The following is a 13,693-nucleotide window of genomic DNA, read 5'->3' on the forward strand; positions in this document are numbered from 1 at the left end:
GAACTTCGCCTTCTTTAGAGCCCAAATTTCCCTCATTCTTTGTGAGTGAGCCTGCTTACGCTCCTCTGTCCAAGGGGCACCGTGTCTTCTCTTCGGTTGCTCGTCTCAGTTTAGCCCGTTCGTCAATATTTTCTTGCGAAAGAGATCTCTGTTAAAGGCGTCTTCAGCTGAGATATGTAGCATTTACAGGTCTTCTTTGGTATTTCTAAACCAGGGAATTGTGGTTTTGGGGTTTGAATCAAAAAAGTGAAAGATTTCTTTAGTTAACTTTCTTCTGTCCATTCTTTTCAGATGACCGTAAAATCGTGCCCGTCTTTTTCTGATTGTGTCAGTAATTTTCTCTATTTCGCTGTAGACTTCCTTGTTGGATCTCTTTTGATGGATTCCATTTCTGTACTTTGATCCCAAGATTCCTCTCACAATTTTGCGTTCTCTTTTCTCCAGTTCTTCAAGGAGTCCTTTGTTGGCATTTAGAGACAGGGTTTCGGCTGCATATAGAACTACTGGCTTCAGAACTGTTTCATAGTGACGTATCTTGGTGTTTTGGGAAAGGCATTTTTTTGTTGTAGATTGTGCGGGATGTTTGGTAGGCTATTTCCAGTTTGCGTACTCGCTCCTGAAGTGCTTCTTTGTCCAGTCCAGTTTTCACGATGATCTCACCCAGGTATTTGAATTTGTCTACTCGGGTGATGTCCCCGTATTTTGTATGGAGTTTTGGTGGAGCCTCTTTGATGTTAGTCATTACTTCTGTTTTCTCAAACGATATCTGCAAACCAGTTTGTTCGGCAATTTCCTTTAAAATTTCAACTTGAGCTCTAGCGGTTTCTATGTCGGATGAGAGAACAGCAATATCATCGGCAAATGCTAAGCAGTCTGTTGCGATCCCCTTGGATTTGGTTCCTATTCTCAATGGACTGTAGTTGGTTTCCTGTAATCTCACCCACCAGGTTCTGATGATCTTTTCAAGAACACAGTTGAAGAGTATCGGGGATAGCCCATCACCTTGTCGGACTCCTGATTTGATGTCAAAGGAATGTGAGAGACATCCGTGGAATTTCACCTTGGATTTTGTATCGGTCAGGGTGGCTCTAATTAATGCCAGCAGTTTCAAATCAACTCCAAATTCATTTAAGATGTTTAGCAGGACTTCCCGGTCAATGGAGTCATACACTTTCTTAAAGTCCACAAAGACAGACACATACTGCTTGGACCTTAGTGTACAATATCTGATGATCGTTTTGAGATTTTGGATCTGTTCAGCTGTTGAGCGACCTTTTCTGAACCCTCCTTGGTATTCACCTATTTGATGTTCGACTTGTGCTTCCAAATGCTCCAGGATGGCAAGTGATAGAATTTTGTAAGTCACGGGTAGCAAAGATATTCCTCTGTAGTTGTTGATGTTCTTCATGCTGCCTTTTTTGTGTAATGGATGGATCAAAGCTATTTTCCAATCTTCGGGTAGGGTCTTCTTGTTCCAAATTTCTTCTATTTGCTTTTGCAAGATATCAAGTAATTCTTCTGGGGCATATTTCCATAGTTCTGCTACTACTGAGTCTTCCCCCGGCGCTTTGTTATTTTTGAGACGGGTAATGTGGCGCTTGATTTCATCTCTGTCGGGTGGTCTGGAATCTGGGTACCTGAGTAAGGGTTCCTTGGTCTCAATGGCGTTTTGCGGTTTAGAGCAATTAAGTAAATTCTTGAAGTAATCTGCCAGAATGCTGCAATTTTCTTCATTTGACGTCGCCAGCGTGCCGTCCGTTCACTCAAAGCATAGAGATGGTGGTTTATAGCCAGTGAGTTTGCGTTTGAAGGCTCTGTAGTACTCTCTGCTTTCATTCTTCCTAAAGTTTTGTTCTATCTTTTCAATGAGAGATTTTTCGTATTTACGTTTCTCAGTTCTGAACACCCTAGCTGCTTGGGCACATTGGGTTTTGAAGGTTTCTCAATCATTTTCTGATTTTGTAGAGTTGTACTGTTTCCACGCATTGAGTCTTTCTTGGAGGACTGATTCGCAGGTACTATTCCACCAGGCATGCTTTTTGCTTCTCTTGATTTCTGCAACGTCTTTGGCGGCCTCAACAAGGAGACTTTTGGCGTTGTTAAAGTCACAGTCGTTTGGTCTAGCCTTCTCCTGGAACTCCTCGACCCTTTGCCGAAGTTTATCATTGTCGAAGCGTGTGACCTGTTTGGTTGTCTTCCTTGTGTTTGCGGGAATTGGTTTGAATTTGATAAGAGACATATAATGATCTGAGGCCACACCGATGCCTTTCTTTACCTTGACATTCATAATCTCAGGGCTGTTTCTCTTGGAGATCGCAACATGATCAATTTGGAACTCCCCGAGAGCTTGGACGGGAGAACGCCAAGTCATTTGCTTTCTGGGTAGATGGCGAAAGTGGGTCGACATGACCTGCAGGTTGTGATTTTCGCAAATGGTCACCAGTCTTTTGCCGTTGGGATTGGTTCTTTTGTGAGCAGGGTAATTTCCTATAACTTTCTTGTACTTCTGCTCACGACCTAGTTGGACACTGAAGTCACCCAAAAGAAGCTTGACATGGTGTTTGGGGATTTTGTTCAATTTTTCATCCAGTAGGTCCCAGAAATTATCAACTTCGTCTGGATCAGACTTGTTCTTATCGTTTGTAGGAGCATGTGCGTTAACTAGGGCGTAGGTTTTGTTTGCGCATTTAATTGTGAGTATAGACAATCTGTCATTCACAGGTTCGAAATTTGCAACCGATTTAAGGATCTTGGTTCTAACAGCAAACGCGGTTCCAAGCATCACAGCACCATTGAGGATTCCTCTTTGCGCTTTGCTCTTGAAAAATCGGTAGCCTTCGGATTCAAAAATCTCTTCATCTGGGTACCTTGTTTCCTGTACGGCCACTATGGATATCTGATTTTCGTGAAGAGCTTTGGTGAGGGTTTTCAGCTTGCCAGTTTGTGTAAGTGAATTTATGTTGAAAGTTGCTAGAAAGGTTTTAGATTTTGGTCTGAGTTTTTGACTCTTTGGGGTACACCGAGACGCTCCGACTCGTCTCTTGCATGATGTCGAGTCTCCCCCAGAATCCGAACGAGCCTCATGCGCCGTGGCGTTCACGATGAGGGATTTATCTGAAGATTTACCCCCTGGGGTATGTTTCTTGAAATGTTGTGCCATCATGCTTTTTGACTTGACTTTGCTTTGGACGGGTACCCATCCTTTTACAACTAAGGCTGTTAGCCCTAGAGGTTGACTCAAGATGTTTTCTGGCTTCTGGTCATTTACCAGTCTTCGCCGTAACCCTGGCAAGGGACCAGTTTTTTTTTTTCACGGTGGTATTTTATTTCCCTACTACCCTCTGACTCTGCTGGCGGCAGAGCCAGCGAGCTTCCCCAATTCCAATGGGACGTGTCCGATGGAGGTAACCGGTAAATCCCCACACAGGTATTATTATTATTATTATTATTATTATTATTAATCACCATGAAGATTATGCAGACGACTCCAACCTTGACAATAGCAGTTCTGACAATCGAGATTCATTGGATGATGGATTTAATGCATTGGAGGTAAGATTGATTTTGAATTTTTATTAAAATACAGTACCACACGCTTACACGGTACTGTAATAAAATTACTGTATACAGTATTCAGTTCAGTAGTAACAAAAAAAAATTAATTATTTCAGATTGCTTTGCACTTTGTTGAACAAAGCAATGAACCTACACCAGCTGATGTATTGTTGATTAAACGGTGGAGCGACATAGCTGCACGACAGCACCGCCCCAAGAAAATTCAGAAGAAAATCACTGATTTTATACAATGAGTGACATTATGTAAACTTTTAATGTAAATATACAGTATGCACCTTCACTTAACAAAGTTTATGCATTTTTTTTTCGACATTTAACTTCCGAAAATATTTATCAAGTGTCATCCAAAAACACGCGTCAACCGAAGTGGCTCCGCCCCCTTTATTTCGGATGAACAGGGTTCTACTGTACTTATTCAACCTTTCTTTTCATACACCTAAATTAAGCCTAAACAATTTAAGGCACTCCTAACAAGTTTCATTTCACGCCAGTAAAATTCACCATTTGCTTATCGAGAGTCAAATTTCTAGAACCTGGGACTTCAAGCAGATAACTTTTTCAGCTCACAACTACGCTCCTAAATGGGATCTCATTTGGTATCCCTCAAAGTGCCAGAATGTTTTCCCTAGCATTCCAAACAATATAATTTTTGAATTCTGAAACCATACCACTGCTGCTAGACACTATGTGTTACCTTATCACAACTGGTGATCATCAGCCAACGACATAAATATAGTTATACGCATTGGTGCGGGACTTTTGTATTCTATTTCCTTTGACTGCTCCCATGTATATATGTTAATATAAATCTTCGTAATTACTTTTCCTAACATTTCTAATACAGCAGTGTTAAAGTTTAATGTCGAAACACTGCTACTAGAAGCCGTTATGTGTCTCACACAACTAGCAATCAACAGCCAACGGCTGATAAGTTGTAATACATAGTAATACTGAGTATTGCACCTTTGTCACAACTAATGATCAGCAGCCAACGGCTGATATTGTTTTTTTATGCATTGGTGCCGATTACTTGTATCTTACGATCACAGGAATAGAACCAGGTTTTGGGTGGTTAGGCCGTGTGCGTTTGCAGAGTTTCGCCCAGACGTGCCATTCGAGCTCATCAGTTGGACTGGCACGCCCCTCCAAGACTCTGCTTAGCAGTGGTAGACAAATCGCGTGGTCCCGTCGTGTTAATAAACGAAAAACAATCTCTAAAGTAAAATTTCATGAGGGATTCAAGTTCATATCCAAGAAAAAGGGTGGATGGACATGTCACTCATACAAGATTGGATACGAATGGTTTGGGGAAATATAGCAGGGATCCCTCCTTCCATGCCCGGCCCTTCTCGTGTTGGACAGTTTTCTTCTATCTTTTTCCTTTTTTCTTTTTTGACGGTATGTCATCATTATGTACTTACATGGAATGTACTTTTATTAGCACATGTCGTATTGTCAGCTCGTAACGGGAGGAATATTTTCCAGTGTCGGTACTTCAAGCCCACGTGTCCAACTTACCTGAGGTACCCTATTTGACTTTTTTTTTTTTAATCTCATGCCGGAATTTCACGCTAAATGATGATTAACTGCAAATGAGTTGAACCAGTTGTGTGTATATTATATTTGATGTATCTTTTACCGTATTTACTCGTGTATTAGACCCCCCCTGGCTTTTCAAGACGAAGAAAATGAAAAAAAAAAAATTTCACCTATAAGACCCCTCAACGTAATTCGTCAGAGAACGACGACGATTCCGCTTTGAGCGGGTACACGTCTTAGCCTATTGCAGCTCTGATGACATCGCACAAATTTGTGAATAGTTTTGTCCGTACTACCTACGCAATGAAAATTCGTCGAATCCATGCGGTACACCTTTGTTTCGTAGTTAAGAAATGACCGCCTCTGTAGCGAAGGTCTACTGCAGCTCTGATGACATCGCACAAATAGATGAATAGGCCTAGCTTCATGTCCAACCCGCGCATTGCAAAAATGCATCAGTCGTGCTATATGTCTGTGTTTTGTAGTTAATAATGTCCGCCAGCGTAATGATTAGCACAATTAGTGGCTGTTTTCGGGGGTCTGACTTCGATTCCCGGTACCGTACTGCCAGAGATTTACGAATGGCAGGAAGGTTGATATGCGGTAAAAGCGGTACATATAACTCCCCTCCACTGGGGGTGTGTCTAAAAAGAGCTGTACCACCTCGGGATGAGGAAACAAGTTTACTTTAGTTGAGAAATATTCATGGTTGTTGCTATTTATACAGCAGGCAAGATCATTAACGATGTGGTCATTTAATATCTCATAACTCGGGCCAATATAGGTATATATTTGGAGAGAAGTAAGTTTAAAACATGATAATAGCTATCTAATTAAAACGATTGTTTTACTCGCCAACGTACCTAATAATAATAATAATAATAATAATAATAATAATAATAATAATAATAATTTTATGTCCCCACGTACTTTAAACAATTTTCGGGGACGCCAAACAAAACATATTAGGGTACGCGTTAATAAAAAAGGAGACAACGAACGTACAGAATTAAACATTATGATAATAAAACGCATTACCGCCACACCTGTAGATATCCATAAATGCAGTATATTTTCCTGTTATTTATTTTTAAACTTTCCGTCAAGGCGCTTTTGGCTCTATCAGGGTGATAATATACCTAACCTAAACAATGTGGTCTGTCTTATCTCATGGACAGCTGTTTACGTAAATCCGGATGTGATAAATGTAGAGAACAAGCATGAAATGTACTTAAAAATAAGGGTCTGTGTTTCAACAACCGCAGTTATCAAAAGAATGTTTCCAATTACTACGTATTACATTCGGAAGTACAACTCGTAACATACGTTAGTTATCAGCTGATGGTTTGGCATGCCTTCTACAGTACGGCTTTATTTGGAAGGAGTGGCTTCTGCTACATATACACCAACTGGGAATATCAGAGACCATTTCTAGAAACCATTTGGGAATAGTTTCACACTGTTTAGACTCTATAGACGGGAATGAAATTATTTTTAAAAGATTAAAAAAGACGGGAACTTGTATGCTCTCGATTGCAGTGCATGGCTGAAAACAAAGAGAATGAAGCACGGCTGACGAGACTGGCGAGATGGCAGTGAAGATGACGTCACCTGAATTGCCGACACGCCGGTAGCAGGGCAGGGAAGTTGGTGTCTCAAGGCGATAATTCAAATGAAAGCAGTGATCAGGTTTACTGTATGGTAGGCCTACTGATTAACTGAAAGAGACAAATGACTGGCCATTAAGTTCTTTTGTATCAACATTCAATTATACGATAACACGATACCCGTTTCCCTTTTTTCTACGGAGGCGAGTATGAAGTGAGATGAATCTTCGTAGCGAGTTTTTACGACCGTATGCCCTTCCTGACGTCAACCTCACCAGAGGAATTAATGAGATGTAACGAAAGACGTGATTTGAGTAACTAAAACGGACTTTTATATGTACCGTAGGCCTAAAAGTCGTGTTCACCATTTATTGCCTTTTTTATGTTTAGAAATATTGCCTTCCGACGAAAATAGCCAGTATAACGTAAACACATTTTAAGTTTGTTAAATAATAGCATAAAATGTTTACACGTACAATTTATAGCTCTTAATAGCCTAGAAGTCGTGTGTTCGCTGCACAAAATTTTGAGGTTATCGCATATTGGACCCCCCTTTACAATTTTTGGCTGTAAAAGTAGGGAAAAAAGGGGTCTAATACGCGTGTAAATACGGTAAATATAAATGAATTGTAAATAAATTTTTTAATATCTGAATTCCTCGAATAATTTACGCATGTGCCAAATTCATCGTGAACCTACAGTTTCGAGTGTGTTGCATGTGTTTCAGGTTTTGCATTTATCGAGTCCAAACTCACGTTTGTGCAATTTTGTCTCACCCTTCACAGCTGGTTTTGAATTGACGCTTAGTGAATAAGTGATTTCAATCCCTAACTGCCAAATTTCATCTCAACCCAAAAATATTTTTAAAATGTTATGTGCATTTTTGAGACGATTGGGTTTGTTGAAATCTAACCCATGTTTTGTACTACACTAGCGGCAGGCAACATTCAATGGAAGAGTGTCTGAAATAATTTGAATCTCCAATGCCAATTTCATCTTGAACTTCCGCGTGGTTTTGTTGTGGTTTATATGTTTTTTAAGTGATTACGTTTTTGAGCCCTAACTCATGTTTATACAATTTTGACTCACCCTTCATGACCATTTTGTAAACTGACATTGTAATTCACTATTTCACGTCTCTTATTTAATCACACTGATTTAACATCTTGTATAATGTAAATGTCTGCATGCTTACACCTATGCCTATTTCCCACATTTTGGCTGAAGATGACGCCAAACAGGTCGAAACTAGTTCCAAATGTAAATATATGTTGTAAATAAACTTATACAATTTATTTGTATTGAAAAGGTGGACCCTTTTAAGTTTCCTACCTCAGTTCAATATGGACAAAAAAAAAAAAAAAAAAAAAAAAATCAATCTTAGATTTAAATGTGAAGTATTAGTCTGTATTTTTCTTTTAAAAAAAGTGTGTTACGTGAGAAAATATGGTATTATGTGAAATTCTCTCCCTTTTTTTGAAGTAAAAAATTAGAGAATAAAGCGAGTGTTATAGGCGAGTAAATACGGTACTATGCTATTCTTAATTTAATTTTTTTTATGTCACTCCGACAATGATAGGTCTAATGACGACAATGGGACGAGAAAGGGCTATGAGTTGGAAGGAAGTGACTGTGATCTTCATTGAGGTGCCTGGTGCAAAAATGGGAAACCACAGAAAACAATTATCTCCCGAATACAAGCTGAAGGCTATGCGACCCAAGCCATGCGGCCACTTGCTCAGTACTATGCTATTTTCTAACTTTACCAAAAGCCAAGAGTTTGGTCTAAATGTAACAACCATATTCTTACCTTCTCCAGAAACTTCCGTGTTGTTACATGATATGTTTCATTGGGTCTGTAAAAGTAATTGCCATACATCATCTGCTGTCCTTCCTGATTGGTCCACAAACGTTCAATGTGCATGATACTCGAGTCCATGCCTCGTTCCTTGGGTTCCACATAGACAAAATCTCCAACTCTATAGACTTGCTGATTGAAGCTCATTGAATCTCCAGAAGTTGCAGATCCTCCAGCATCCTGCACATAACATAAGTAAAGTTAGAAACATATCACAAGAATATATGTAAAAATAAATAAATTTTTTTTAAAATCAACAAAATTAATTGTGGCATTAATGAGCAAATGGAACTTTATCAAAGCAATGTATAATAATTATATCTGGTATAGTAGCAATATGTATTTTGGAATTGCAAAATTGAAGTACCTTTACAGTTTAATCTTCTCAATAAATTACTGAACATGAACCTTCTTAATCTTCAAAACAAACATGAAGTAAGTAACTGGAACACAATGGTATTAAGTGGCTCAAGATAGGAAAGCTTATATTCAGCGGTGGATGGTGAAGGTGAACTGATAAGATGATGTTCACCAAAATTCTTAAATGCAACAGTACAAAACCAAGCAAATTTAAAAATATCTTGACCATAAATTACATACTTGTACATTTTACATTTTCTACTATTAAACACAAAGACCACCTATCTGATGATAGTTATATTCATAAAGATGCTGCAAGCACAGAAGTCTATGTACTGTGTCCAATAAGAATATCTGATCATTTTATAACGGTGCTTCGAGGGGATCTGTGAAGATGTGGAGAATGACCATAACTCTCATACTATCATACCCAAAAGTTTCACAATAACAAAAGATAGCTGGGCATTGGGACAAATTTGTTGTGGAGACATATTTAAAAAAATGAAATGTTTGGTAGTCTTAACTTTCATTGAAACTGTTCTGTGGCTTATAGATTTACAAGAAATGGCCTCTCATGTAGAAAAAAAAAAACAGTAAAAGGTTCCAGAGAGATAACATCCAATAGACAACCACCCCTATTAGGGAATTGAACTGATTGACCCCCTACTCGGTTCACACAGAACAACAAGTATGACAATATATTTTATAGTTTTTCTGTGATTCATTGCTATTTTATTGCTACTTTTCTAGCAAGCAAGTTCATGTATGGAATCAAGCATGAGGGTTATCTGTTGGATTTCCTGCCCTCTACTATACTGCACATTTTACACATGCAGATGTCATGGAATATAAGTGATGTCTGATAATTGATAAAGAGTGTTTTGGCACAGAGTCTGCTATTGCTTGGATGGTAGAGCCAGGTGTGTTAATCTTCCTCGACAAGTCCAGTTTCTTTAGGTACAGTCCTTCTGGAACCTATCAGACCAACCAATTTCCATTTTTGTATTCTGCATTTCTTTTAAGCTTCTCACAGCATGGTTTGTAGATGGCCTTTATCTCATCACAGATGCTTTCTGGCTGGTGGATGTTATCCTCAAATCTCAAAAGTTCAATAGCCAGCCACTCCTTTATTTCGATCGATCACTATGATGTCAGCCTGACGTGTTTATCCATTCTCGGAGATGCATTTGACTTCTTTATAGACTTCCGGGCAATGTTGTATACAATGGCTTCCAGCAAGCATAGAACACACTGGATTCTGGCAGTTGATATCATTATCTCTCACTTGAGACAGAACCCTAACACATGAGGAATGAATGTGTTTTTCAAAGAGGATCCTCCCCTTTATCCTACATACCATAATGTATTTTCCTGTTTATTCTGTACCTACCATGGAAACCTCATTTAGCCCAGTGCCTTCCACTTGTACTGCAACTCTTTGATTATTCTGGAACATACTTTCTGCCAACCTCTACATGAGATGTAATAAATGGCAGCAGACTGCAATCATTTCAAAACCCAATGATAATCATTTCATTAGCACTACATAGTAAACCTGTTCTGTGAAACTCGGATGCTTATCATGGCTCATTCATGGTATTAAGATACTTTTAACGATTAAGAACAAAATGGTTTAGGCATTTTAAATCAGCTTAGTTTACAGAGAGGAACTGCAGCATTTCAGGTATAAATATACTTAACTGATGAGACTATGAGTTGAAGATTGATGAAAATATTGTGGTAAAATTAAGTAAATCAAAAAACCGGTTCATAACGATGCACTATTCTGTATTCACTGTTGGCTGCAACCCACATCCGAGTAAACATATTCTTCAGCAATCAAAATCGACTTTCAAGCAATTAGCTCATGTGAAATGTACACAGTACGTGTTGAAGAAATGAAAAGTACAGAACAAAAACGGCCAACCGGACACCAGTATTTGTACTGTACTTAACATCTCTTCAACATGTATAATATGACCTAATAGGTTGAAAGTCGATTTCAATTACAATGCAGTCGTAAAAATTCAATATTCATTGACTCGGTCCACAACGGGCGACTTGCACGAACTTTACAGTGTGATGGCAGTAGTGCCAGACCAGTAGCTTAGATCCTTTCCAACAGAACAAATATGACCTAGGCCACCATAGCTCAATTGGTAGAGCAACCAACGCGAAATCGGGAGGTTGTGGATTCAGATCCTGCTGGTGTCCAGTTGGCTATTTTTATTCTGTACTTAACATCTCTTCAACATGTACTATGTACGTATAACATGACCTAACAGGTTGAAAGTCGATTTAGATTACAATGCGATCGTGAAAATTCAATATTCATATTCTTCAGCAGTTTACATTTTCACACTCACAGTGCTTTTTGAATATGCTTTTTATGACTTAGTAGACCAATCTTGGCACAAAACATATTGTAACCGTATCGGTAATTGACTGACGGAATCAATGCTTTCTCCAGCTTTCTGTAGTCATATGGGAAGTTGTGTGGCATCCGATTGCGCAAGACCCCCAACTTTGAGGCACCATCTCAAGTATTTTGTGGCTTGAAAATCCCCGATGAGATAAAGCTAGTTCAGGAAAGAATAAAGAGGGAAGACAACATTCTAATCACCCCACCCACTAAAAATGGCTGAAACACATTAATTAATACGTTGAAGATCGGCAAGTCATACATGAGCATTTTAGACCTCTGACAAAATAAGGATTACTAAAATTCAGCATTATTCAAATTGCACCGCACAGGATAAGGTACACAACAGTAGAGTAGCTACGTTAGCTGTGGACCTAAACTCAGAAAGGGAAATCCCACAAGAGGTATCCCTATTTTAACAAATATATTAATCTAATCATCACTCTCCCCATGTTATAATCTGTCATGGAATTCTGAACTACATGTTTTGACCGCCTCACCAATGTTAGAAGACCATCAGAACACCAGATATGGAAATTATGGTGGGGTTGACTGAAACCTCCACATAGCTAGTTTGCGGTAGTTTACTTGAGGAAGCTTCCCATAGAAGGAACACAGATTTACTAATGAGTGTTTAAGGGGAGCACACGTCCGACCATGTTGTGAGTCTACAGATACATATCGAGGTAGTAAGAAGAAACAATTTGTATCTGAGATATGTGTACACATATTATTTGTGAACGGAGAGTACGGAAATCCCAGTGGTGATGTATAAACAGTGTGTTAAATAAAGCGGTCATACAACAATTGCATGGTAGGATTGCCTATGGAGGCTGTGTATCGTGATGTTAAACTCGAGACAGAGAGATTCCTATAAACAGTGTTGGAGAGATAGATAGTTCTCTATAAACAATTGTTGGAGAGATGGATACGTAAATCTCCTCTACCGACATCATATTACCTACTCGACAAGCCCATCACCGTGGTTACGCAACAGCGTGACCTAGGTGTAATATTCGATACAAAATTACAATTTAAGACCCATATAGAAACATATACAACGAAGGCTATGAAATTACTAGGCATTCTCTATCGCTTCACAGAAATTTCTGACCCCATTGCTCTTCATCACTTCTTCCTCACGATCGTTCAACCTCTCTTAAACTACTGCTCTCCGATTTGGACAACAGCCGCCCCCTCCAATACTAAGCAGTTAGAGAGAGCAGTGTCCTTCTTTGCTGCAATTGTAAGGAACAGAAACCCCAAGCTCAGAAATCTGTCTACGCAGCAGGTATTAATGGCAATTAATGTGTCACCGCTGCACATCAGGCGACAGGTAGCTGACCTGAGTTTCCTCCACGAGATCTTCAATGGACATTACCGCTCGGAACATCTTATTCATAAGTTAGAAGTAACAGACATGAAAGTAGCAAGAATGATTGCTGGTACAAACAGGTGGGAACAATGGCAGGAGGGTACTCGGAATGAGGAGATAAAGGCTCATTTAGGAATGAACTCGATGGATGAAGCTGTACGCATAAAGCGGCTTCGGTGGTGGGGTCATGTGAGGCGAATGGAGGAGGATAGGTTACCTAGGAGAATAATGGACTCTGCTATGGAGGGTAAGAGAAGCAGAGGTAGACCAAGACGACGATGGTTAGACTCGGTTTCTAACGATTTAAAGATAAAAGGTATAGAACTAAATGAGGCCACAACACTAGTTGCAAATGGAGGATTGTGGCGGCGTTTAGTAAATTCACAGAGGCTTGCAGACTGAACGCTGAAAGGCACAACAGTCTATAATGATAATGTATGTATGTATGTATGTATGTATGTATGTAATAGATATGTCTTACGGCGACAATGGGATAGAAAAGGGCTGGGAGTGGGAACGAAGCATCCATGGCCTTAATTAAGGTACAGTTTACTGACAGCAGCATTGAATTCTTTGAATGTAGGAGTGAGAGCCATTCATTGGGGATGTAGAGGAACATCATCGAGAAAGTCTTCTTTGAGTAGAGTTTGCCTGGTGTGAAAACAGGAAACCACAGTAAACCATCTTCAGGGCTGCCGACAGTGGGGCTCGAACATACCATCTCCCAAAAGCAAGCTCACAGCTGTGCGCCGGCCAACTTGCTCGGTAATAGAGCCTTGTCAGCAGCTTTCAGTGTCCTAGAGGAGGAGCGAGTTGGGCCATATAACTCTTTTATTCCTGCATAGAAGTTTCGCAGGTCTCTAGCATTGGACATACCTTGCAGTTCCTGAACTTTATGCTGCCACCAATTGTTCTTTATCACTCTTATCTGCCACAGACATTTACACTTGAGTATG

The 13,693-nt window shown here is 39.5% G+C and overlaps 1 protein-coding gene across 12 annotated transcripts in view; it reads right to left on the reverse strand.

Moving 5' to 3' along the window:
• Positions 1–13,693, reverse strand: part of polybromo (protein) — a 618,289-nt gene that overhangs the window by 182,117 nt on the left and 422,479 nt on the right. For all 12 annotated transcript variants that reach the window (XR_010858640.2, XM_067138036.2, XM_067138039.2 and 9 more), the window contains one exon: positions 8,533–8,760. Coding sequence is in view for 11 of the 12 variants with exons in the window: in XM_067138036.2 (XP_066994137.2) it covers positions 8,533–8,760 (228 nt within the window). In the remaining variant the exon portion in view is untranslated. The remainder of the gene's footprint in view (positions 1–8,532; positions 8,761–13,693) is intronic.

The sequence above is a fragment of the Anabrus simplex genome, chromosome 1, assembly GCF_040414725.1.
Source record: "Anabrus simplex isolate iqAnaSimp1 chromosome 1, ASM4041472v1, whole genome shotgun sequence".
In the NCBI taxonomy this organism is placed as follows: Eukaryota; Metazoa; Arthropoda; class Insecta; order Orthoptera; family Tettigoniidae; genus Anabrus; species Anabrus simplex.